This window comes from Rhinolophus sinicus, chromosome 3 (genome assembly GCF_057876585.1).
Source record: "Rhinolophus sinicus isolate RSI-liver-muscle chromosome 3, RSI-T2T, whole genome shotgun sequence".
Taxonomy (NCBI): domain Eukaryota; kingdom Metazoa; phylum Chordata; class Mammalia; order Chiroptera; family Rhinolophidae; genus Rhinolophus; species Rhinolophus sinicus.
This window is the reverse complement of record NC_142503.1, coordinates 151,925,719-151,951,766: the sequence shown is the minus strand read 5'-3', so window position 1 is coordinate 151,951,766 and position 26,048 is coordinate 151,925,719. Positions and strand designations below refer to the sequence as shown.

The window sequence follows — 26,048 nt, the reverse complement described above, 5'->3', positions numbered from 1 at the left end:
GCGCCTGCAGCGTCAGAGGCGCCGCCAAGAAGGCGTCAACTGCTCCCGCCAGTCAAGCGGGAATTTCGGGCGGCCGCACGGGCGCATGCGCAGGCGGCAGTCTGCGACGGCCGAGGGGGTACGGGGACTGTTCGGCTTCGGGAAGACGCCACGCCCCCGCACCCGCCGGCTGGGCGCCTGTAGGAGGTGGGGATGCAGTCACTTCCTCCCGGGCAGCTGTCTGCATCCGGGTCAGCTGCTCCGCTGCCGCTACCGTTGCCGCTGTGATCGGGATACCGGGCCCGGGTCTCCATTGCCGTCCGAGGGGAGCGGGCTCCGCTCGGCGCTACTACTTTCTGCGACCTGGCCGGCAGCCCCACGTCGCAGGCCTGGAGGGGCGAAGAAGACGAGGGGGCCAAGGCTTCCTCCGGGGTGAGTGCAGCTCGGGAAAACTGGGTACAGCGTGTCTGGGCGGGGAACAGGCCTGGGGGCTGGCGTCTGAGGGTCTCGTGTCCCCGGTCGGCGGGAGAAAGGAAGCCCAGAGGATTAGCCTTTGTAGGGGGCGCCATAGAACCTGCCCGGGAGACGCTTCCCGATCCCCGCCCTGCTTAGGCCCCCGCCCTTGGCTCGGCTCCTGTTTGCATTTACCATCCTTGTCCCCCCTCCCCCCGCCCATCCACCCCCTTTTCCGTTTGTGGTGGTTGTCCTTGGAATGGAACCTGCCCGCTTCTCGGCCCCCCCGCACACACCCCGGTCTGGGTGCGGTGACTGGGCCACGTTGGTCCCCTGTTATGACCAGCGTCGGTCTTGGTGTAGAACAAAGGAGGTTGGACTTCTGATGTGCCTCGTACCCTCGGAGAATAAAGCACGGAAACGGCTTTTGTAATCAGGGCTTTTATAGATCTCTTACGCGAAAAAGCCGGGTTCCTGCGTTGATTCAGGCACTACCTTTTGCCTAAATAACGGGCAAAAGTGATTTGGGTTTCCTGGATGCATCTGATGCCACTGGAGAGCTATTAGCCCAGCTCATGTTAAATGAAAACTTTATTTGAGTCTATTACGTTGCTTTGAAACTTTCCTTGTCTGTCTGTCCCGGGAGTTCTTTGAGGGCACAGCTTTTGTCATGTTCTTCTAGGTAGTCTTGGCGCCTTCCATGTAGGTAGTTGAAGTGTGGGTGCATTTTAGTGGTTTTTCATCCTCATCTTTTTTGATTAGGATCTCTATTTCTCCTAATGCTTAATTTTATAAAAATTTTTTTTTTAATTAAACGTGTTCTTCATAATTCTGCATTTTGTAAATGAGTACGATTCTTCAAAATTGTAACTGAAGTTACCCAATTTAGTTACCTTACAGACTGTTTTCTTGATGATCTTACACATCTTCTCCTTAGTTGTCATTTTACATTTTCTCTAAACTATTCTTGGTCTTCATAATCTCTGTTGCAGCCTAATATTGTTGGGCTTAGACAGGAAGTATGACAGGTCCGCTTCTGCAAACATAGAACTTGAACTAGATCACCTGTAGGCATTACAGCTTTGAAGCTAAGTGTAACCAAATCTGGCATTACAGGCTTATTCCGTATAAGGTTGCCAGTGAACTGGAGATACTGTGCTGTGTCACAAACAGTCTAGGTCTGGGAACCAGGATGTAGTGTCATTTGCCTCATATATAAGATAAAATGAGGATAATAACACCAGTGTTTTATACTTCATCAAATTATTGGTTGGTACATAGGAGATGACAAATGTACAAATGGTTAGTAAACATGAAAAGCATTCTTTGGGAAAGCAGTTCTCTTCATTTCATCTGAAGTAATGCTGGTAAAAAGAAGTGAGAAGGAAGGCGTTTAAGAAAAGTAGCATATTTAGCCAGATCTAATAAACTAACCGTGGTTGACAGTGGATCAAAAGATATTTTGTTAAGCTTATGTAAAGCAGAATACTAGTATAATATGACGATATTACAAAATTGTAATATTTGTAACTCTGCAACAAAGTGTCAGAGATCAGTTATTAGACTTCAATCATTTTAAAGGTCTCAGAGCATCTCCAGTATGTTCTTCTTACTGTTAATAAATGTACCTTTTATAGGTGGCATAATTATACTTTGCTTTATTTTCACAATTTTGAGAAAAGTCAGCACCATTGCAATTTTTCTTGAATTTTGTCTGAACATTTCTGATAGAGTATCTCATTTCATTTTTTAAATTGAGGTATAATTGACATGCAGCATTTTATTAGTTTCAGCTGTACAACATGATTCGGTATTTGTATATATTATGAAATATGAAATGACATCACCACACAGAGTTACAAAAAATTTTTTTCTTGTGATGAAAACTTTTAAGATCTGTATCTTAGCAACGCTGTAGCTTAGCAATGTTCAAATATGTAATACAATATTATTAACTATAGTCACCATGCTGTACATTACATCTCCAGGACTTAGAATAACTGGAAATTGCTACCTTTTCACCGCCTTCACTCAGTATGCCCCCCACCTCTATCATCCACCAATATGTACTCTGTATCTATGAGCTCAGTTTTGTGGTTTTTTAGTAGATTCCATATATAAGTGAGATCATAGAGTATTTGTCTTTGTCTGACTTCACTGTGTGTGTGTGTGTGTGTGTGTGTGTGTGTGTGTGTGTGTACACACACCACATTTTCTTTAACCATTCATTCACTGATGGACTATTAGGTGGCTTCCATATCTTGGCTGTTGTAAATAATGCTGCAATAAACTGGGGTGCGTGTATCTTTTCGAAATAGTGATTTCATTTCCTTTGGATAAAGACCCAGAAGTGGAATTACGGGGATCATATGGTAGTTCTATTTTTAATTTTTAAGGAACTTCGAAACTTTTCCGTAGTGGCTGCACCAATTTCCATTCCCACCACCAGTGCACGAAGGTTCCTTTTTCTCCACATCCTCACTAGCATTTGTTATTTCTTGTCCTTTTGATAATAGCCACTCTAATAGGTGGCTACTGTAAGGTTACATTGTGTCATTTCATTCTTAGAAACCTACGTAACCTTGCGCTCAAGAAAGCATATAGGATTTTTCCAGGGGTGTTTTGGTGATCTTCATAAATACATAGGATGGCCTAAATTATTTTCCTGTGGTGCTATCCGTGTTGCCAGTCTCATAGGAAAAAGTGAACATAAATATTTAGGATAAGTCCCTTTCACTTAAATAGGGCAGTGAAAGCTTTGCCTGGGCATTTCCTTCTGCCAGTTGTAATTGATTTCAGCATAGATGTGGTTACTAGCACTTATTCCAACAATAGTGTTAAACTACATAGTAAAAGTACCATGTGAAATTATAATTCAGACATTTCTAAATATGATCTTAATGTTTAATTTTTGCTTATATTGCTAAGCTGCATGGGGAAAACCCCTTGGTTGAATTTACCACTGCACCTCCCTTCTGAAGGTGTGTCAGGAGGAAATCCATTATCTCCTTGATTTTTAACCTCACTAAGGTGAGTGGCTGTTCTGAATTTTTATCTGTGACCTCCACTTATACCTGACATCAGTAATGACGGGCCACAACTGCCACAAGTCTATTGAGAAATCAGGTTATTCCTGTTGCATTAGGTTATTTTAACAAAATAGCATTGCAAAGTGTTATTTCCGCATTCTAATTTCCGAAGTCTGAACAAAAAAATGGGAAACAGCCACAGTTAACTTGTGTCAGCAGTATCCTGATTTCCTTCAAAATAGTTGTGCTTATATTGCTCCTTTCTTGTTTGTTTCCTGTTCTAACAGTTGCTGAGGATAAAGTGTTTCCAAGAACAGTACTCTCTCAATTATTTGAACTGTTTTTATTTACCCAGTGTACTTTCCCCCCTAAAGTTCATGACGAAATGGTCAAAAGTGAGTCTCTTTATCTCTCCTCCTAGGTTCCATTTAACTAGCTTATTTATTTATCCCCAAACTAAATATCCATGTTTATATGCTGTGGGGTATTAACATCACATGTCAGTATGATACTAAAATAAAAATTGAATGAATCGGCTGAGAGAGCTGAATGAAGTACTTGGGCTATCTGTGTTTAGAGGGGCTGTTTTCTAGTGATGGACTTGTTCAGGTGGTAAAGCAGCTAAAAGACATGGTTTGTCTTCTAGAATTTCACAAGATACATATTTTCTCTTGCAAACAAGGAATACTTGTACCAACATAAATTGATACTGCATGTGTGTAGGTTGCCCCAGATATTTTCAGTACACTCTGTGAGGGGTAAAACATAACAGGAAGCCTCTTTACATAGTTTAATAACAAAAATAAGCCTAAGAAATTGAGCAAAAGAAAGGCTTGCTGTCTAGTGTCATACCTTATAATTACATATTTATTCATTTAATATTTACAGGCCTGTTATGTTCCAGGTACTGTGTGCTTGGTTTTGGGAATGTAGTGGTAGCAACTTTCAGTGACTTATTTTTGAAATAGTAAATATTTTTCTGCATTGGTGGGATATTTGAAAAAGATACCCAGAACATCCTGATATTTTCCCAACCCCCAGTAAAAAGGTGGGACAAAATAATGGAAAGCCTTTCTGATTATTGAATTTAGGGAAATACATTCACTTTAGAGTGAGTTTCAAAGACTTCAGGAAACATTGAGAAGTATAGTGAGTTAAAATTTGGAAGAGATTAAGGGTATCAGTTTTCAACCTTTAGTAATAGAATGCTTCCATCTCACCTGACCATAGCTCCAGAGTAGTAAGTATTAAGAATTTGGGCTTTTTTGGCCATAATTTTGTTTTGTTGTTTTGTTTTATTTAATTTGGTATTATAAATAGAAGAGGTTTATTTTTTGAATTAAAGTTTATTGGAGTGACAATTGTTAGTAAAGTTACATAGATTTCAGGTGTACAATTCTGTATTACATCATCTATATCTCACATTGTGTGTTCACTACCTAGAGTCAGTTCTCCTTCCATCACCATATATTTGATCCCCTTTACCCTCATCTACCACCCCCCTCCCCTGTTACCCTCTGGTAACCACTGAACTATTGTCTGTGTCTATGAGTTTTTGTTTCTCATTTGTTTGTCTTGTTCTTTTGTTGTTTTTGTTTTATATACCACATATCAGTGAAATCACATGGTTTTCTGCTTTTTCTGACATTTCACTTAGCATTATAATCTCAAGATCCATCCATGTTGTCACAAATGTTCCTATATCATCTTTTCTTACCACCGAATAGTATTCCATGGTGTATATATACCACAACTTCTTTATCCATTCATCTATCGAAGGACATTTTGGTTGTTTCTATGTCTTGGCCACCGTAAATAAAGCTGCAGTGAACATTGGAGCACACTTGTCTTTATGGATAAATGTTTTCAGATTTTTGGGGTAGATACCCAGGAGAGGGATTGCTGGGTTATATGGTAATTCTATTCGTAATTTTTTGAGGAACCTCCACACTGCCTTCCATAGCGGCTGCACCAGTCTGCATTCCCACCCACAGTGTATGAGGGTTCCTTTTTCTCCACAGCCTCTCCAACACTTGTTACTATTTGTCTTGTTGATGATAGCCATTCTGACTGGGGTGAGGTGATATCTCATTGTGGTTTTTATTTACATTTCTCTGATGATTAGTGATGTTGAGCATTTTTTCATATGTCTATTTGCCATTTGTGTGTCCTCATTGGAGCAATGTCTCTTCAGGTCCTCTACCCATTTTTCAATTGGGTTGTTTGTTTTTTTGTTGTTGAGTTGCATGAGTTCCTTGTATATTTTGGATAGAAGAGGTATTTTACTAACGTAGGTATCCCTTTTTTGTTTATTTTCCTCTGCACAGAGGAAGAGTTGCTGTCAGAGAACAACCTATGGAGTGATCATTGAAGGTGTATGTTAATTGCTTTAAAGTACAGACTATGTATTAGAAACAGAAAATACAAAATAGGTCAAAATTATTGTATTTTAAGTGTGTTTTTATTAATTCCTCAAAATTACTTAGCTCACTGTTTTCCCAGAGAATTAAAAATGCCTTACTCCTATATATAAATTAACTGACTTTTCAAAGCAAATATGTTGGTGAGGAAAAGACAGCATTTGTCATTTTTCTACGTTAGCAGTTGGGTCCTCAAAAATTTAAACCTTTTGATAATGTTTGAAACCTCTGCTTGAGCATATGTAAGAATTCAAACTGGAAAGAGAGCCTCCCAATTTTGGCAGCGATAGGAATATAGTTCATCATGTGAAATCTAACACTTTAGAAAATTTCCAATGTAATTTTGTTTTTCTAGAGCATAATGGTTTTTCTACACAACTTTGTGCATCTTTTGAGTATTGTCGTGATACAGCAGATAAGGCAACCATAAAACGTGACCACGTGTTTTAGAAGACTAAGGGGAAGTAAATGTGAATGGCTTGCACCATTTGTTTTATTTGATAAGTATTTTTAAAAGTTATTCATACATGGTTTTAAAAGTCCAATAGTTTAGAAGGATTTACTATGAAAAGAAGCAATCATTCTCTCCATCCCACCCTTTCTTCGTCCATTGCTGTCATCTACTTTTAACATTGTTTTTAATACTTCTAGTAATATCTTCTAGTAATATCTTTCTGTCTCTTAAGAAATACTTTATGTTTTACTGCTTTTTTAATAAATAACTTTAGACACCTATTGATTTACTGTAATGTAAGTGAATTAAATATTCATTTATACCTCTTGCTCCCTAAAGTTGTCACAATTTTTGTTGCACTGTTAACCAGTTGATCTTCATGACTTTTTAAATAATGTATTTAAACCTCTAATTCTTATCCCATCAACCAAACAAATTTCTAGGTTCCTCAGTTGGTAAAAGGAACGGATGTTGTCACCCACATCCTTCCTTGGAAAAACTAAAATTTATGGCTTAAGTTAAAACATGTAGTTGGATGAACAAAAATATTCACTAAGTTCACTATCTGAAAACTTATGCTGAACTACATGAGAAAAACATGGTATAGATATGAAGCAAATGAAAATGTAGCCTAATTCATTTACTGGACAGTTGCTGAATGCCTTTTTTAAATGGCTCAGGAATTGCGGTATTGAAACCATAGAAAAGGAAATATAAATGACTGTACCACTGGCTCTGCTGAATCCTAAGTACACATGCTGTTTACTAGTGTTCAATTTCTAGAAATAACCTCAATCCAGGACAGAAAATTTAATTATGGATCTAGAATAGAGAACATATTTATTCCTTCCGCCCCCCCCCCCCAATTGTTTTTACATAATTCACAATACCTAGTAAATTTTAAATCACAACCTGGGGCACACATGCATAGATGTAACTAAAAACAAATATGAATATATATATATATATATATATATATATATATATATATATATATATATACTGTTTTCTTCTCTAACTTTTGTTTTAAGTGGTAATTGTGACTCAGTATAATTGAATTCATGACCAGATGATTGAGCTTTAGCTCAGTGGGTGATAAGATGGAGGTGTAAGATTATAGATAAAAAGTAAAAGTGGAAAATAAGTTGTAAATTTTTCCTCTGCTATGCAAGAGAATGGGTTCTTGCCATCTGCGGTGGCATGGAGGGTATTGTGCTGAGTGGAATGTATCAGAGAAAGGCAGATGCAATGTGATTTCACTTACATGTGGAATCGAGAGAACAAAATAAACAAATCAGAAACAAACTTGTAGATACAAAGAACATTTTGATGGTTGCCATTTTGATGGTTGCCAGATGGGGTGAGCGAAAAGGGAAGGTATTAAGAAGTACATGTTGGTTGTTAAACAGCCATTGGGGATGTAGGGTACAGCATAAGGACTGTAGTCAATATTGCAATAACTGTATGGTGTCAGATGGGTACTAGATTTATCAGGGTGATAGATGAACGGGGGGTGGGAGGTAGGGTGAACAAGACAGAGATTAAGAAGCCCAAATTAGTAGTTACAAAATAGTCATGGGAATGTAAAATGAAGCATAAGAAATATAGTCAATGATATGGTAATGACTGTGTATAGTGCTAGGTGGGTACTAGACTAGTCAGGGGGATCTCTTCTTAAATTATATATGTAAATGTCTAACCACCATGCTATGTTATACACCTGAAATTAATATGAAATATTACTGAATGTCAGCTGTAAATGAAAAATTTTAAAGGGGGGAGGAAGGTGAAGGGGAATAAGAGGTTTAAATTTCCAGGTATAAAACAAATAAGTGACGAGAATGTAATGTACAGCATAGGAATATATTCAAAAATATTGTGGTAGTGTGATACGGTGTCAGGTGGTTGCTGGAATTACCATGGTGATTGCTTCTAATTGTATAAATGTTAAATTATATAAATGTTGAATAACTGGTGTACACCTGACTAATATTGTATGTTAGCTATATTTTAATAAAAATCATTTTTAAAAAAACTTTTTTTTCCTTTTCACAGGACATTGGCTCTCTGGATTATCAGGAGTTGGGAGTTGACATTGAGTCCAAGCTGAGGATGGAAGGTGTGGAACTTAAAGAAGAATGGCAAGATGAAGATTTTCCAATGTGAGCAGTACTTTGAAATGAAAACAGATTTAGAACAAAACTTCAGTATTTCTTTATTGCAATGTCACCTATTAAATGAATATTGGGCTTAATTTTCTGCTTTTAAGAAAAAGCATATTAAATAAATAAGCAAGGATTTCCTAGATCATCTAGCTAGCTACCTTGACACATTTTCATTTGTATTTGAAGTTGTACTGGCACCAGGTGAGTTAATAGAAAAGAGCAAAGGCAGACCATGTTGTTGTTTTCCTTTCCAATTTTATTGAGAAATAATTGGCATGTATCACTAAGTTTAAGGCATACAGCATGATGGTTTGCAGACCTTATATTTAAATGATGCTTCCATCCCATCATGATCAGAAAATCATCCAGTGCACAGTAAAGTCTCTTTGTAGTTGGAATATGAACAGCTGGTGGGAGTACTGAGTCACTGCAGTAATACATGATGGTAATAGTAATATAGAAATGTTGAACTCAAAAGAATTGTAGCCATCCTTACCATATTACCATTGTGAGTAACAATTTAGCTTTATCGTACATTGTATCATATATTACATTAAATTCATGCATTTGAATACTTGTTTTGTAGGTTTATAATTTTTTGTTTTATAGAGTTATATTTAAGGGCAGTGACATAAGAATTTATATCTACTTTTATGTGTTACTTATATAAATATATAAGACACTCTGAAAACTTTCTTTAAAAGTGGTTTGTAAAGTACTAAAGCTTAAGAAACACTGCTTTATTCAGTTTTCCGTATAATTGTTTCTATGAGCTATTTTTAATAGAGCTTTGAACTTCAAAATAAATTTTTCTTTTTAGTTTCTTAGTTAAAAAGTATGTCTGTGTCTTCTAGACCTTTACCAGAAGATGACAGCATTGAAGCAGATATATTAGCTGTAACTGGACCAGAGAGCCAGCCTGGTAAGAATGTGACGCTTTCAGTTTCAGGAAAATGATAGACTTTAATTGTGCTATTTTTTAACACACTTCTTTGTCAAAAATATAGTCAGTGTTTGTTCCATTATAGGGAGCCAAAGGATAATAAGTTCAGTGTTGAGGAAAGCATGTTTGGAATGCTTTGGAAATTTTTGGAAATTTATCTTTCCAAATACATATCCTTGTTTTTTGAAAATGTCTACGCTAAAAGAGAGGAGATCATTTTTACTGTTAAGAGGTGACTATGAGGTCTGCCTCTATTGTTAGGATATATCATCTTGCCATGACATAGTGATCAAAATCCATAGTTGTAAATTAGTGCTTTGGAATTGTGTTTAATTAATGTTATTTTTTCCTAAGGATGAAGTGGACATTTAAGCATTCCTTCTAATATATCTTTCACTTTGTTTACCCATTCCAGACTCACTAGAAGTTAATGGAAATAAAGTAAGAAAGAAACTAATGGCTCCAGACATTAGCCTGACCCTGGATCCTAGCGATGGCTCTGTGTTGTCAGATGATTTGGACGAAAGTGGGGAGATTGACTTAGATGGCTTAGACACACCATCAGAGAATAGTAACGAATTTGAGTGGGAAGGTAATTGTTTCATTCTTTTATTTGACATTTTATTAATGAATGTCTTTATATACACATGTTTTTATAACATTCTTATATTAGGATAATTGGGAAAACTTAAAACTTGATCATGAAACCAACTAAAATCAATGATTAAAGGATTTTGTTGAAATATGATGTTATTCTTTGTAAAGTTGGTGCACTTTTTACTGTGACATGAAATTCTGCTAACACCGAATAGTCTCATGGATTTCAAACTGTTTATAGTAGATTACACAAGTGGCTTTATTTTTTTATTTTTTTTCTTAATTGCCCAATGCTGTAAAGTTATGTTTTTTCAAGGTTGCTCCCAAAATACTGCTTGATAATTATGGCATATTCTTATATTCAGTTGATCAGCTAAGAAAAAAGCTTTGAAGGGACATAATTTAGGGAATGTGCTAAAAGTAGTTAAGGGTTTGCAGAGAGGTTGTTCTGAAGGGAGGTTTTTGAGGGTGATTTTTTAAAAGGGGTTTACCTGATGGGGCTGTACTTTGTAAAGAACCACCTTGAATTAAAGTATACTCTTAGTCCCCAAACCTTATATTCCTTATCATTTGTTACTTGGCATTCAAGGGAATTGTTATGTGTTTTGCTTTGCGTGCTTTCTATAATTAGATAATTGTTGTCCACAATATCTTTGTATAGTTGTTAATTTATGTGTATATATATATTCCATGTTGAAAATGATTTTGACTTCAAAGCAGTGTTTAGCACTAAGTATCTTACCTGCAGCAAAAAGTAAGATCCTTGATATGCTTGCTGTATCTTTTGTTCCTTTTTCTTACCTGTTTTACTGGTTCAATAAGCAGTCCAGTAATAAGCAATATTTTATAAAAATACTGAAATAGTTTTCTGCCTATGTGTTTTGTCTCTTCTTTCTTTAATGCTGCTGTAGTCATTTCCTGGAAGGATATTTTCCGTTAACAGCTTTATCTTGGAAACAAACAACTAACATGCAGTAGGTTCCCCCTCCCCCCATCTTTTGGTAAGGCCTGTGATACTAAAATTTTGAAAATCATTACATCATTAACAATCAGCTAAAATGCAATTTTGAAATATAAATTACACCTAATCATTGGTGCTTATGCTTTGGCTAATGTCAATTTAAAATATACTTTTGCATGTATACTTCAGAATATTATCGATAAATTTCTGCTTTATAAAACTGATCAACTGAGAAATAACCAATGGCTAGTTAACCACTTTCTATCTGGTATAATGTTTGGGGAATAATTTATGTGCTCAACAACAGAACACAGTTTGTTCCCAGATTATTAAGTAATTATAGTGTTGATAGCTGTCAAAGACAATGTTGTAATAGTCTGGAAAGGCATTGTAGGGCCAATGTACTAAGATTTTGATGGCTGTATGAATTGCCTTTCCTGAACTTGTGGATATACGTTGCATTGTAATTAGGTGCTTTCTGAATTCGGCAATACAAAAAAGTTAAAGAACCAGGATTTCTAAAAGCATAAAATCGCCTCGTATCAAGAGCAAGTCTCTTCCTCTATTATGGAAGAAATACTTAAAATTCTACAGAGGGTATCATGAAAAATTCTCTGAACATTCTAATTAGATAGTAAAGTGGTTAACATGTAATTTGATTTTTATGGTATAAATAACAATTTGGGATTCAAAAACCTTTTATTTTGACAGATGATCTTCCAAAACCCAAAACTACTGAAGTTATTAGGAAAGGTTCAATTACTGAATACACAGCAGCAGAGGAAAAAGAAGATGGACGACGCTGGCGTATGTTCAGAATTGGAGAACAGGACCACAGGGTTGATATGAAGGCAATTGAACCCTATAAAAAAGTTATTAGCCATGGAGGTAAGAGTTACCAAAGGGTGTTCAGATTTCTGAATGCAATATCAGAAACCTAAATGCTTAAAGAAACTCGCCCTTGATATTACACAATTTCAAAACATAATAAACATTTATCATTTCATTTTAAAAATATATCAGGTTTGAAGTAAAAGGATAAAACCAACATTTAAAAATCGTTAATACATGTGTGTAGTAAGTTCAAAAGGTATAAGTACAGTGAAAACTCTCTCTTTCCCACACCATCCCTAGAACCCTCCCAAAACTGGAACTTTACTCTCTTGCCTTTTTATCCATTTATAATTTATATACAGTGACATACTCTAGTCATTTTTTTTGTAGCATTTGTAAATTTTTTTCTAGCTTTATTAAGATATAATTGACATATACGATTGCATTATAAGTTTAAAATTACAGCATATTGATATGATACACTTACATATTGCAAAGTGATCACCACCAGAGCCTTAGCTAACACTTGCGTCAGGTCACATAATTATCATTTTTTTATGGTAAGAACATTTATAAATCTACTCTCTTGACAAGTACATAATACAGTATTATTAACTATAGTCACCATGCTATACATTAGATCCCCAGAACTTACTCATCTTTTAACTGGACATTTGTACTCACTGACCAATATCTCCCCTTCCCTCCACCCCTAGTAACCACTATTGTTTCTATTTCTCTTTTTAGATTCCATATATGATATCATACAGTATTTGTCTTTTGTCTGACCTATTTCACTTACAAATGCTCTAATCTTAAGTGTACAATCGAGTGAGTTTTATCATATAGCCATATATACCCATATGTCCTACACCCCTAGACATAGAGAACATTGTCATTGTCCCAGAAAATTATCTAATACTCCCTCCCAAGGAGTACCTCCTCTCTAGTAACCACTATGCCAGTCTGCCCCGTGATTAGTTTTGCCTGTTCTAGAATTTCATGTGCTTGGAATCATAATGCACTCTTTGGCCTACTTCTTTTGCGCAGCATAATGTTTTTGAGATTCATCCATATTGTTGCATGCACCTGTACTTCATTCCTTTGTATTGCTGAGTGCTGTTCTATTGCATTGGTAAACCACAGTTTGCTTGTCCATTCTTCTTTTTTTTTTTTTTTTTACAAAGATTGGCCTAAGTGAGGTTTTCTTTGTATTAATTATGCTTGTAGATCATAATACTCTTGAAACAGTGGTTTAACATCTTTTTTTTTTTAATTTATTTTTTAAATTTATTGGGGTGACAATTGTTAGTAAAATTACAGATTTCAGGTGTACAATTCTGTAACACATCATCTATAAATCCCATTGTGTGTTAACCACCCAGAGTCAATTCTCCTTCCATCACCATATATTTGATCCCCCTTACCCTCATCTCCCACCCCCCACCCCCTTACCCTCTGGTAACCACTAAACTATTGTCTGTGTGTCCATTCTTCTTTTGATGGACATGTTAGTTTCCAGTTTGAGCAATTATGATTAAGACTGCCATGAGTATTCTTGTAGTCCTTTGTGGATATAAGTAAAACCTGGCTTTTTAAACTATGACTCTTAATTTACTTTAAAATACTGAACAAATCATTCATCTTTACCACAAAGTAGAAAACTAGTTCATTCCACATTTTTATGGAGCACCTACTTTGCATATTTGTGAGATATACAAAAACATAAGGCTCTGTCTCTTCCCTTAAGACCGTTACAAGTCAAATAGGTAAAGCTATGAAGTATAGTTATATCTTCTATCAGTCTGGCTGTGCTGTATATAGACGTTTACCTAGGCACTATGTAAATAGAGCCAGAATGTTAGTGGTAGTCAAAATACAACTCACTCTGTAGAGCATGTCACGTTACCTGAAATCCTAATGCAGGACAGGGCCACATAGGTCAAGCAGATTGGTGTTTTCACGTAGAGTCATTTCCATTTCATTTACTCTTTACCAAATGTGTTCCCCATCTTGTTTCCATAGACTTCATTCATCTGAAAGCAAATCACTCGAATATTTGCAGTTATATTATTCTGCCTAATTTAATCAGATGGGGGGGAAAAACCAGGATAATCTGGATCAGGAAGTCCACAGACGCATTAATTCAGCTAGTTCATAGGAAGCAAGTTGTGAGACTTACCTCATGGTTTAAACATTATTATTTTTCAGAAATAATACTTTATTCTTATGGGAAAATAATTAGGGCTATTTTATCCTATTGAATTATCAATATGTATTGTGATAAGGGATTAAGAAAGGTAGTGAAGAGTCTAACCTTTGAAATGTTCAAACCTTTTCAGTGCATGTTTGTAAACAGAAATGAAAGTTAAAGCAAAAATATTTGTTACTGGATACAGCTTAATATCTAGAGATTATAATTGAAACATAGCACATTTTAGCAGTTTTTCTTCATTTATAGTTATATCAGAGATGGGATCCTTTCTGAGGTATTAATACCCTAAAGTCTATAAAATGCTAGACATCGTCGAATGTAAAACTATTTTTTAAAAAGCACCCACTTAAACCATAAGTTGCATAAGAATGTTTTATTGCAGATACTGTTGTGTTGTGTCTGCTTGGATTATATCACTGTATTTGTCTACTTGGTAAAAGAAGTCTGGCTATCTGATTATGCTGGTTTGAGTTTCTAGTTTTTATGCCCACCCTTTCCTCTTAAAATTTTAGATTGTTTTGAGAAGAGGGGATTTAAAGATCTGAGAAAAAAAGAATAATAATAATACTTTTTGATCCAATAATAATAATAATACTTTTTGATCCAGAAATGTGTGGAAGATAGTAGACCCACTATATTCTATCAACCATATAGATATCCTCTGAAAAATCTTCACAAATTATGCTGGTGATTTTATCTTTGGTTTCTTTTTCAGGATATTATGGGGATGGATTAAATGCCATTGTTGTGTTTGCTGTCTGTTTTATGCCTGAAAGTGGTCAACCTAACTATAGATACCTGATGGACAATCTGTTTAAGTAAGTATAGCTTCACAAAAATGTTTGGACGTAATTCTGAGTTAATGGGATGTCCAATTTGAGGAAGTGAACTTTAGCTGGGTAAAAATTATAAATATCCCAGTTCTGGTTCTTTAAGTATTTATTATTTGGCATTATGAAACTATTTGTTTTCCAACTAGACAGAAAAAACTGTTATTTTCAAACTGGAATAGGCATTTCACATTATCTGTTTCAGCTTCTTTTACATATGAGGACACATTGATTATAAAGAAGTGATTTTCATCTCAAAATTATATGACTAAATTACATTTACCCCCAAGAAGCCAAATGTAACTAAGCTGTATCAGTTCTGTTTTATTTCTACAGAGTCATTCTATTTCTCAAGTTAGTGGCGTTTTTTTAAAAACTTTGTTGTGGCAAATTTCAGACATATACAAAGGTAGAGAGAAGTATGTTGAATGTTTGTGTACCAGTCATCCACTTCCGCAATTATCAATTTACACTTCATTCCCACAATTTATATCATGCTTCCCTGAAAATAAGACCCACCTGGAAAATAAGCCCTAGCATGATATTTCAGGATGCTCGTGATATAAAATAAGCCCTACCGTATTTCCCCTAAAATAATACCAGGTCTTATATTATTAATTTTTGTTCCAAAAGACGCATTAGGGCTTATTTTATATCACGAGCATCCTGAAAAATCATGCTAGCGCTTATTTTCCAGTTAGGTCTTACTTTGGGGGAAACACGGTACTGCCCCCACTGTATAATTTTGAAGCAAATGTTAGACATCATGTCATTTCATCTATAAACATTTCAATATGTATTTCTCAAAGATAAGAACTCTTATCTCAATAAATATAATTAATTTTAAAAATAAATAAAACAACTCTTTAAACAATCATACCAATTAATGCAATTTAAATTTTTAATTGTTTTTGCTATTGTTGAAGGGGAGGGAAGGGAACTGAATAATTTGGATAATCTAGTTTGATTCTGCAAAGCTATATCTAAGTCTTTAGTTTGTTTTTACAGGTATGTTATTGGCACTTTGGAGCTGTTAGTAGCAGAAAACTACATGATAGTTTATTTAAATGGTGCAACAACTCGAAGAAAAATGCCCAGTCTGGGATGGCTCAGGAAATGCTACCAGCAAATTGATAGAAGGTACTGTAAATACCAGTTGAAAGCTAGTTTGAAGAATTTTTATAATGGCCTTATTAGATTAAATTTTATTTTCTGTTGCCACTTACAGGTGCCATGTGTCTACTTCCTAAATTACATTAATTTCATAGCAAGTTTCTGTTTTCTTGAGAGAGTATTTTAGTGTTATGGAAGAAATCAATTTTGATCTGTTTTGTAAAGAATAACTTTAATTCCTTAAAACAGATTTACATAATACCTCTTTATTTCTCCTTATTTATATGACAGTGAACATTTTCCTGTAATTTACATTTTGGGAAAAGATGGAGAACTTAATACATTTTCTATTTTATTACACTCTGAGTTTTGCCTAATTGACAGTGTTAGCGTATTTTATGTTAAAGTGCTTGTTTAGCCATCATCTTTCTTTGGAATGAGCCCTGGAAGTATTTCCCTGGGAGTTAGTCATCCATGCTAATGAAAGGAACTTGGATCCTCCAGTTGGTTTGATTTGACCATAGTTAATTCGAATTACTTTAATCAACTCAGACTGATTAATAGGTTTCTCTTTATACCTAATTATGATGTTGGCTAGTTATTGTGATTTAAAAGAAATCCTTAATGATCACTTATTTAAGTATGAAATATGTGTGATATAACAGTTGTCTAGAATAATGTCTCTAATTTTTAATAAAAGTGTTAGACTTCTTTCTTGCCTATTCCCTTTGGTGATCTTCACTCCCACCTTTCTGCCTGTACAGTGCCTTTCTTGGTGGAATTAGTACTAGTTTTCCCTACTCCTGTAAAAATGAAAACACTTTACTTCTGTGTTCGGTATTGACCTCTACCACTGGTTGACAGAGTCCAGAAGACAAGTGGATGTATGCTAGGAGACATTTATCAACAGGCTCTACATAAATTCAGCCAAATGAAGTAAAGTTTATTTCATAGCAATAGGAGGGACCATCAGAATTCAAGAGTATATTTTCTTGTCTTTGAAGGACTATAACATCTAAACTTTTGGATGAGGAGTTTTCAATTAATGTATATACTTCCTACATGCTTACTGATATCTTAACTTCTAGCATTAGAATTTGTAGAGCTTTTTAAATTGTCTTTTTTTTTTTTTTTTTAACTCCAGGTTACGGAAAAACCTAAAATCTCTAATCATCGTACATCCCTCTTGGTTTATCAGAACACTTCTGGCTGTTACAAGACCGTTTATTAGGTAATTTTCTGAAAGCCATTGACTTAAAAAAAAGCAAAATTGCAAACTCCTTGTATGAATTTCTTGTCAGTTCTGTTGGTCAGAAATATTGAGGTAATTATTTTTATTTTCTTCCATAGCTCAAAATTCAGCCAAAAAATTAGATACGTCTTTAATTTGGCAGAACTAGCGGAACTTGTCCCCATGGAATATGTTGGCATACCAGAATGCATAAAACAGTATGTTTTGTTTTATTTCTTTAATTGTGTTGGATCTTTATATGTTGATGTACAAGAGGTAAATATTTTTCAGTACTCATTTTTTCTCATTTTATGTAAGTATTTTGTAACTTATTTTGTTTTTATGACAAAGAAAAAGGGGAAGAAGCCATTTTCCAACACCTTCCCCATAAGTCACCATTTTCTTAAGGACATCAGTTGAAGTAGTAGGAAAAATTATTTTTGCATGTGATTTATATTTGTAGAGACTGGTTACAATCTAAGAAATGATATCCTATTTGGTCAATACTAAAGAACATTCTCCAACTTATATATGCTGCTCTCCTAATTTGAATAAGCTCATCATGACATGGAATAATCATATTACTAGAGAAATAAAATATTTATTTATATCAGCATAACTAATACTTTCCAGTGGCTGGAATTTATTCTGTTTATCAAATTCACTTACTTCCATCTAACTTAAGAGGACTTGGTAAAGGCTGTTAACATAAATACTTGCGTATCACAGTGCTGTGAAGTAGAAAAAAGTTTCTTTGTTCTCTTAATCTGAGATTTTAGTCTGTTTAATGTGTCAAAGCCAGATTTCTTAAGTCAGTTTTGACTTTCTACTGTAGTGTATTAAATATTTTTGGTTTTGCCTGCAAACTTACATAATTTTATTTTTAATGCCTTTTTTTGAATTTTTGTTCCTCTTCATAACATGTATATTTACTGAAATAACTCTTCCCTACCAAGGTATGAAGAAGAAAAGTTAAAAAAGAAACAAAAAAGGTATATGCACACCTTGACTGGGTTGCATCTAGACTAGTCCATTTGCATTGCACAGACTAACTCTACTTTATTGGTTGGTTAGCTTGTGGACAAAGATAATCGCATTTGTAAATATAAATACACTGCAGAATCTAAATACAGAGTGAATGCAAAATTCCTGGTGCTGAATCTGGCTTGGATTCACTCTGTTTTAACACCATATATAATGCCAATGAGGAGTTAAAGGCTACAGCCCATCCTCCTTTTTGGTATAAATACTGATGGTAAAACCAGAGAAATTACAAAGAATACTATTTGAAAAACTAATTACTTTTAAGACTCTCTGTTTCACTATATTTTTTAAATCTGTAACTTGTCCTTTTGAAATATATGTGCGCTTTTTAAAGAAATATTTATTTCCCTGGGGTTGATTATATTTACAATGCACGTGTTCTTTGGCTAACCAACATTGATTTCCTTGTACGCTTAAATGGCCTGCTAACCAGTCAAATTCTACATGTGATAAAATTCCTAAAAGTTCAATGTACCATTTAATAGTTAAAAACTCTGCTTTCCATCATAAATTTAATTTCGAATACTTCTGCTTTGAGCATAATGAACTATTATCTATTAATACCTTGGCATAGAAGATGAAAGGCAAGGGTATAAAACAGTTAACATTTTATATAGTAATTTTAAAAAGTGTAGGATTTGGTTCTAACTTGTTAATGGACTTTTAAAATCCTGACAATTGGCAACACAGTTTAATGCATCTTTCTTAAGACAGTGAAAAATTTATGTGTAGTTATCATTTTGACCATTCTGAGGAACCAATTGTAAGTAACTGGAACTGGAACGTTCTTAACTTTGGACATATTTTGGCTCAGTTGATGAACAAGAATTCAGTTGACTAGGTGATAGAATCATAGCTTTACATTTCTTGGACACTTTTCAGTTTAACAAAACACTTTAAAATAGAGAGATGGACAGTGATTTTTAGATCTTGCTAATTTCTCATTCCTTTCTAGGCATTGGTGTGCATTTGCCAAACAAGTGGCTAAAATTAAAAATATAATCTGTAATTGTAGAATATCTTGAAGCCAGCTTCTTCATGGATTTCAAAATGAATTGCCTTTATTGATGAAATCTGCTATATTGTGCCTTTTTACAACGTTCTTATTATTTAATTACCTGTTAAATAGTTCAGTAATTAAATAATTTAGTGGAACTATAAACTTTTTTTAATGTATTGTTTAAAACCTACCACTACTATTTTATCTTATTATTATTTTCTTTTTTTTACTTTTGTTTAACCTTAAATGGAATCATTACATATATCTTTCAGGTACTTCTTAATTTTTGTACAAAATTTCTTTAGCCTTAAAAAAAAAATCCTTGTCAGTTTGAAAATAACATTCGAGTCTTAAAAACAGAAGGGCATGTTTTTAAAACCAAATGTTAACAGGCTGCAAATAGGGGAGCTTACTTAAGAAGAAATCGCTATGATGAGTAGTGGTGATAAGGAGGACACAAAACTGAATATTGAAGTACAGTCATGTGTAGCCTAACGACAGGGTTCTGTTCTGAGAAATGTGTCATTAGGCAATTTCTTCATTGTGCGAACATCTTAGAGTGCACATTATAAACCTAGATGGGAGAGCCTACTACACACCTAAACTACATGGTACAGCCTATTACTACTAGGCTACATAGCTGTACAGCATGTAAACCTGTACGTGCTGTAATTGTACTGAATACTAACTATACTGTTAAGCAGTTGTAACACAATGGGAAATGTTTGTTTATCTAAACATGGAAAAGGTACAGTAAAAACACAGCACAAAAGATGAAAAATGGTCCACCTGTCTAGGGAGGTGGAGTCTGCAGGACTGGAAGTTGCTCTGAGTGAGTGTCAGTGAGTGAGTGCTGAGTGAGCGTGAAGGCCGAGGAACCTGATGCACTGTATTGTGTGGCGCTATGACATTACAACGTCACTAGGCAATGGGAATTTTCAGCTCCGCTACAATCTTATCGGACCGTTGCAGTATATGCAGTCCATCATTCATTGAAACGTCGTTATGCAGCTCATGACTGTAGTGGCATTTTAATATTTCACTTAAGAAAATCATTTTTGTTTTTCCTGACACACTCGTATCGCTTAGATCCCTGCCCCAGCTGTGCTACAATTCAACATTTCAATATATCTGTTGTAATTTAAACTTTTAACAAGAAGTTTATGTGCATTTGTATGTAACTTTTATAATCTTTAAAGAAACAACAGTCACAGTATTCTTGCCAGTGTCCTCTTGACTTAAAAAATTATCTTTCCTGGTTGGGGAAATGTTTGGTCACCTTTTTATCACAATGTCTGCTTCTTTGCAAAGCTTTGTTTTTAACAGAATAATATTCTATGCTAAAAGTAGTCATTGTTTTTGGAAAGAAAATTGTTCAGTTGCTGGTGTTTTATTATCTATAATTTTTTCATTAAACAGAGTTGATCAAGAGCTTAATGGAAAACAGGATGAACCAAAAAGTGAACAGTAAGTTTGGCATCTAGTCCAAACACGACTGAAGAATGTGCTGGTGAAGCAATGCTCTTTTTGCATTTATAATGCATTTATTGGCCCTGATTTTTATGTAACCTGTTACAAAATTGACTTGACTTTTTCTTAATGGACTTTTGTATACGGGACTGTTCACTGCTGTATTGGTTTGCAAATCTCATGAATTTAGCTCTTAACTAGCTAATTATAATCATTTTATATTTTATATTGCTAAAAGCAAAGAACCACACTTTATATAAAAGCGGTTTTTGCATTTGTTTATTGAATGATGTGTCTTCTTCAGTAAAATATTTATATGCCTAAATGGTAAAGGAAAGAGATAATATATATTTTTATGGTTTGAGCAATATTTTTTAATGTATACCTGTACCTGTCATGTGGAAGAATATGCAGGTAAATAAGACCATGGTTTTGTAAAATGCATGTTAGAATTTTTGTGTTTTGTAAATGGTTAACTACATTTCCTGGATAACTTTAAAAAATAAAGTGGCTCATAAGGTGAGGGAGGGACAGTTAAACTGGTTATGAATATCCAAAGGCCATGTACATAATCTAAATAGGTCAGTACCATCCTAAGGTTTTTTTTATCACTTAGCCTATATTGTTCCTTAATTCAGAAGCACAAATACAAGTGCATTGCACACTTTTTCCTTTTTAAACGTAAAGGAAGACAAGTCAAAAAGCCATTTTTAGAACTAGAGAATTTAAGCGTCTAAGAATTGGGGTTTGTATATATATGTATATATGGGACATTTTATCTTCTGGCCAAAAGTCAGATCTTTATAAAAATCTTAGGTTTATTCACTAATGTGAAATAAGCTGTGTCCAGGGTTTCACTCTCCTGAATTTGTATGAGTGCAGTGTAGTATTCAGAGAATGTGATGAGTTATTCACTGTCACTAGTTTTCTGTAGAAACCAGGCGCTGCTGTTTTAACTGCTCTCAATGTGGGCACTTTACCAAAATACTTCCATATCAGTTATTTGAACTTCCTAGGTGTTTGAGCTAGTCAAATATTGTGTGTTTTCACATTTCCTGTTGAATCATGTTGACAGTACTGTAAATTAAGTTATTTTGTAAGTTTTAGAGCATCATTATATGCTGTTTGGGATGACACACTTGATATAAGCATATAAACTCCTTGTTTAATTTGGTAAGTACCTTGACTCTACGTTGAAATAAATTGTACTTATGCTCCCAAACAGAACTTAATTTACCCATAAAACCATCCTAAAACAACAGATTTATCTAATATTGTGTCATATGCTTGTGTAACTTACATGTGTTTGGTAAACTTGGTACACTCTAGACCTTCCTAGAAGGTAATTTACAAAAAAAAGTGTCCTAGAATAGCAAAATTGAAGTGGATGAAAGCTAAGGTTTGAAGATTTATTCTCCAAACTTGATTTTCCTCCACATCAAGTATTGAACACACATGTGGCTTTTGCCATTGCCATTTTTAGTGTCAAGTTTCAACTGAAAAAGAGAATTTTGCTTTTTTGTCATCCTCAGTCAAATTTGGCATGCTAACTTAAGTCCAATTATGGGAGATGCTGGAGGATTCACAGGATGAAACGTTTCTCAGCAACCTTCTAACTTAGCTTGCATCCTGAAGCTGTAGACAGATCCTGTACTGATGTCATTACAGTGAATAAAGTCAAAACCATTATAGCTTGATGAAATGTTAGAAACACTTTGTACTGAAAAAGCAAACTAACAATAACTTAGGCATTCCTTCTGACTTTACCATATGAGGATCATGAATAAAGGATCATTGAATTTAATTGTAATTAGAGTCTATGTTTTTAGAGCGCTTTAAGTAGTCTTTTATGTGTAAGTCATCATCTCGCTTAAAATGGGCTGAGCTTTTTAAATAGGTGGTTTTCCTCCACATCAAGTACCCAGTTCTTCAGTTTCAACAACACTTTATTGTGTTTATTAACTTTTCCTTTTACAAGCATTGTTCCTAACTACAGATACGATTTGTTACAAAAGTGGTGCGTTTTCCTAATTTTTTTTTTTTTTTAAGTAGAAGTAGCCTGTATTTTATTAGGACATTAAGATGGAACAGTGATAACACTTTGAATATAATGAAAGGATATGCTGTGAATCACTAGATTCAAAGGATACCTGCTCTAGCCTACACCTTAATGGAATCTGGTCTAGGGACTTGCCTCATAATAAATGTTTCATAATTATAGAATTTAAGATCATAATTAGTAGGTTAGAAGGAAGACATTTATTAAATTTGTTATTTGTAATTTGTAGCTATGTAACATTTTCCCCATGTCATTTGATTTTTAATTTTTCACTACTGATTGAGATGAAAATACATGTAACTATTTTATCTTTTGCTTGCGTCATGGATCTGACATAACTGGTTTAATTTGATGCATCTTTCACTTTTGTTGTTACACGTGGGCTCTGAGTGCCTCTTTTTAGTCAAAAGTTTCTCATATAAAGTAATTTGATTGTGTTTTGCTTGGTCATATTCCTAAGTAGCGCCAAGGAAAGATTCTATATTGACCTTGCAGTTTAAACTTAATACCCTTTAACTCAGGAGGGTGTGTAATAAAAAAAAGCATGATTCAAAGTAGGGCCTAGCAGGTAGTTTAAAAGGAAGATAACAAACAAGGAAGTAAAAGGAAGAAAACTATAAAGGGGTAAAGAGTTAGCTGTCACCTAAGATGCCACTGAATGTGTCCCTGTTAAGGGAAGTACTTTATGTGGCCGTTATTGGTACCATTTCTTGTATCCAGCAGGAAAATCTGCAGACTACACACACAGTATGTGAAGAGGAAACTATAGAGTGAAGGGGGGAAAGGCTGATAATACCTATAATGAGAATTCATATTTTCCTCTGCTTTGTCCCTTCATACAGAAGCAAGTTTGAACAGAGAGGGTCAGCATTTACAGTGCTCAGATTAAAGTTTAGGACTAGGTTACTTTTCATATTTCATGCTTGGTAAATTTCGTCTTGCAATGTGGACATCACTTTTTAGTAACTGCACTGAATACCGAAATTTGCTGATTGACAAGTAAATATCGGTAGCTAGAAATTCTTCAGTTGCAACTCCAGAATTTAAAAAGGTTAGGGATCTGATTTTTTATAGAGATTTTTTTTTTTGTAAATGACTATATAGCATTACTGTTTGGCTGTTTTTATGTGTGTGCTCAGGGAATTTGAAAGTGATTTAATGTAGGAAGTGGCTTTTTAGAGTTCGTCAATTAATAAATTAGCATTAGGATATATCGGGTAGAACAGGCCAGTTTGCTGATGAGATTGGTAAAGTTGTATATAAGGTTACAGCTTTATGCTGCCTTTTCCCGTTATATGTGGAAAATTGCTAACATTGCTCAATCAGAAGGGAGTAGGAGATGGGCTGAAAATAGAGATTGCTACTCCATTTTTCGTTTTCATGCCTACATTTTTCCCGTCGTATATAGATTTTTGAGAAATGGATCACAAATCTCAAAAGGATGGGATGGGTAGAGCAATTAATGTATTTGTAAGTTAGACCAACTATTCTGTTAGAATTTACCTTGTCATAGGGAACAGGAATTGTGTAATTTGAGTTGCTGGGAGAGAGTCAAGAATTTAGATTTGCATGGGAAGATCAGCTGGTTAGGGAAGTGGGATGTTCTAAAGTACAGAAGAATTACCTAGGGAGCCTTTTACTCCCTTCTTCCCCGTTCCAAGGTTCTGAATAAATTTGAGTCAGATCAGTGGTGAGCCCCATAATGTAACTCTCCTTTAAAGTTGTAAATGATAATTGAAAATAAGGTAATGTGTTGAACAGTAAGGAATGACACTAAAATTTGAAGAGAATTATTTGTTGCAATGGTATATGATAGATTTACTTAATTTCTTATGTTTTGAGAACTTCTTAAAAATGCTACGAAAAGTTCACAAAAAGCACTTAATGACAAATTAGACACCAGGTAAAAATCAAGGGTTTAATGCTTTCAAACAAAGAATTATATTAAACTGTTTGCTTTAGATAGCTGTATGATCCTATCTTTAAAAACATTCTACAAGAAGTTAAAACATTTGCATTTTGAAATTTTTGTTTTCATATTCAGTGTGGCTACGGAGGAACTTGGAAAATAGTATCAGCTACTCCACTGCACTTTTTGTATATGGACTTTCTAAAGTGCCCATTAAACAGTTTATTTACATAAACCTAGCTAGTAAATATTGGTGTCCCTGGCCACTGACTTGCACAGCCCTTGGGGCATCATTCAAATAGAACACAGTTCAGAGTTTGTTAGATACTAACGCACTTTGATACATATTTCAAAAATTCAATTTTTTTTTCCTTACCATCGGTTCACATGTTGCCATTTAGACAATGTGCTATGATGATTTTACTATTCAGATGATGTTGCCTAGCCTAGTGCTGTCATTTTACAGTGTGAGAAATTAAATTCTGATGACTGTGTGCAAGATAAGATGTTGATGTCCACGTGAAAAATACTAGGGTTGTCTTGATTTACTGAGGTGATGTAATATTTTCCTTTGACTTGTTAGGAATACAGTAACTTGTGTCCTGATCTGTTGCACATCATATTTTTGCAACAATAATGAATTTAAATAAATTAATTGGAAAGTTTGTTTTTGACTCATTTTATCACATTTTTCTGTCTCCCATTGTGATGCTAAATTTTTACACTGAGTTATCTTGTAAACCTTTCAAACAGTTTCAGACTTTTACTCTTGCTTCTCTTTCTGTAATCTGGGTGCTGCTTCCTATTGTTCAGGGGGGTGAGGAGTTCGCCCTACTTTAATTTAAAATATTAACTATAATCAAACTTTGTGTTTTATTGTTTAGAATTGTTTTAGTTGGGAATCTAGTGATGAAATCAGTTCAGTAAGTGGTTGAAAACATGGCACAAATGAGAACTTCTTTAGCTATAGACCTTCTGGGAGGTTCCACCTGGTAGTGGTTGTTTTTGCATTTACTCCTTAATCACTATTCTGCTACTTAATGGTCAATAGCTGTGTACATTACTGCTGCCTTTAATCCACAGTTAGGATACCATTTGGGATTATATTAACTCGAAATAGATTGAAGTATTTGCCTTGCATTTGGAACAAACACTAAATACAAATTTTCCCAAATTAAAATTCTTCATGAATCACAAACTGAAAACTTGCTGGGCCAAATGAATTGCAGCCTTATTTTGCATGGTAAATAAATACCTGCTATAATATTTTCAGAATTTGTCTTCAATTTACCATTGCAAGGTCTTCAACAGTAGTAACCCTGAATACACCTCAGGCATAAAA

At 34.7% G+C, this 26,048-nt stretch overlaps 1 protein-coding gene across 2 annotated transcripts; it reads left to right on the top strand.

Annotated features, from left to right (window-relative positions):
- The first annotated feature begins 214 nt into the window (after positions 1 to 214).
- On the top strand, positions 215 to 25,371 carry BNIP2 (BCL2 interacting protein 2). 2 transcript variants are annotated; one of them, XM_019732217.2, is made up of 11 exons: positions 219 to 411; positions 8,391 to 8,497; positions 9,355 to 9,422; positions 9,859 to 10,035; positions 11,713 to 11,889; positions 14,766 to 14,868; positions 15,889 to 16,020; positions 17,138 to 17,224; positions 17,344 to 17,442; positions 18,181 to 18,216; positions 20,688 to 22,542. In XM_019732217.2, exons 2-11 carry the CDS (start codon positions 8,448 to 8,450, stop codon positions 20,737 to 20,739), a joined length of 981 nt encoding a protein of 326 aa, XP_019587776.2. In that variant the 5' UTR covers positions 219 to 411; positions 8,391 to 8,447; the 3' UTR covers positions 20,740 to 22,542. The 2 variants fall into 2 exon arrangements, with proteins under 2 accessions (XP_019587777.2, XP_019587776.2); XM_019732218.3 differs by lacking the exon at positions 18,181 to 18,216 and having other exon boundaries at positions 215 to 411; positions 20,688 to 25,371.
- Positions 25,372 to 26,048: the final 677 nt, after the last annotated feature.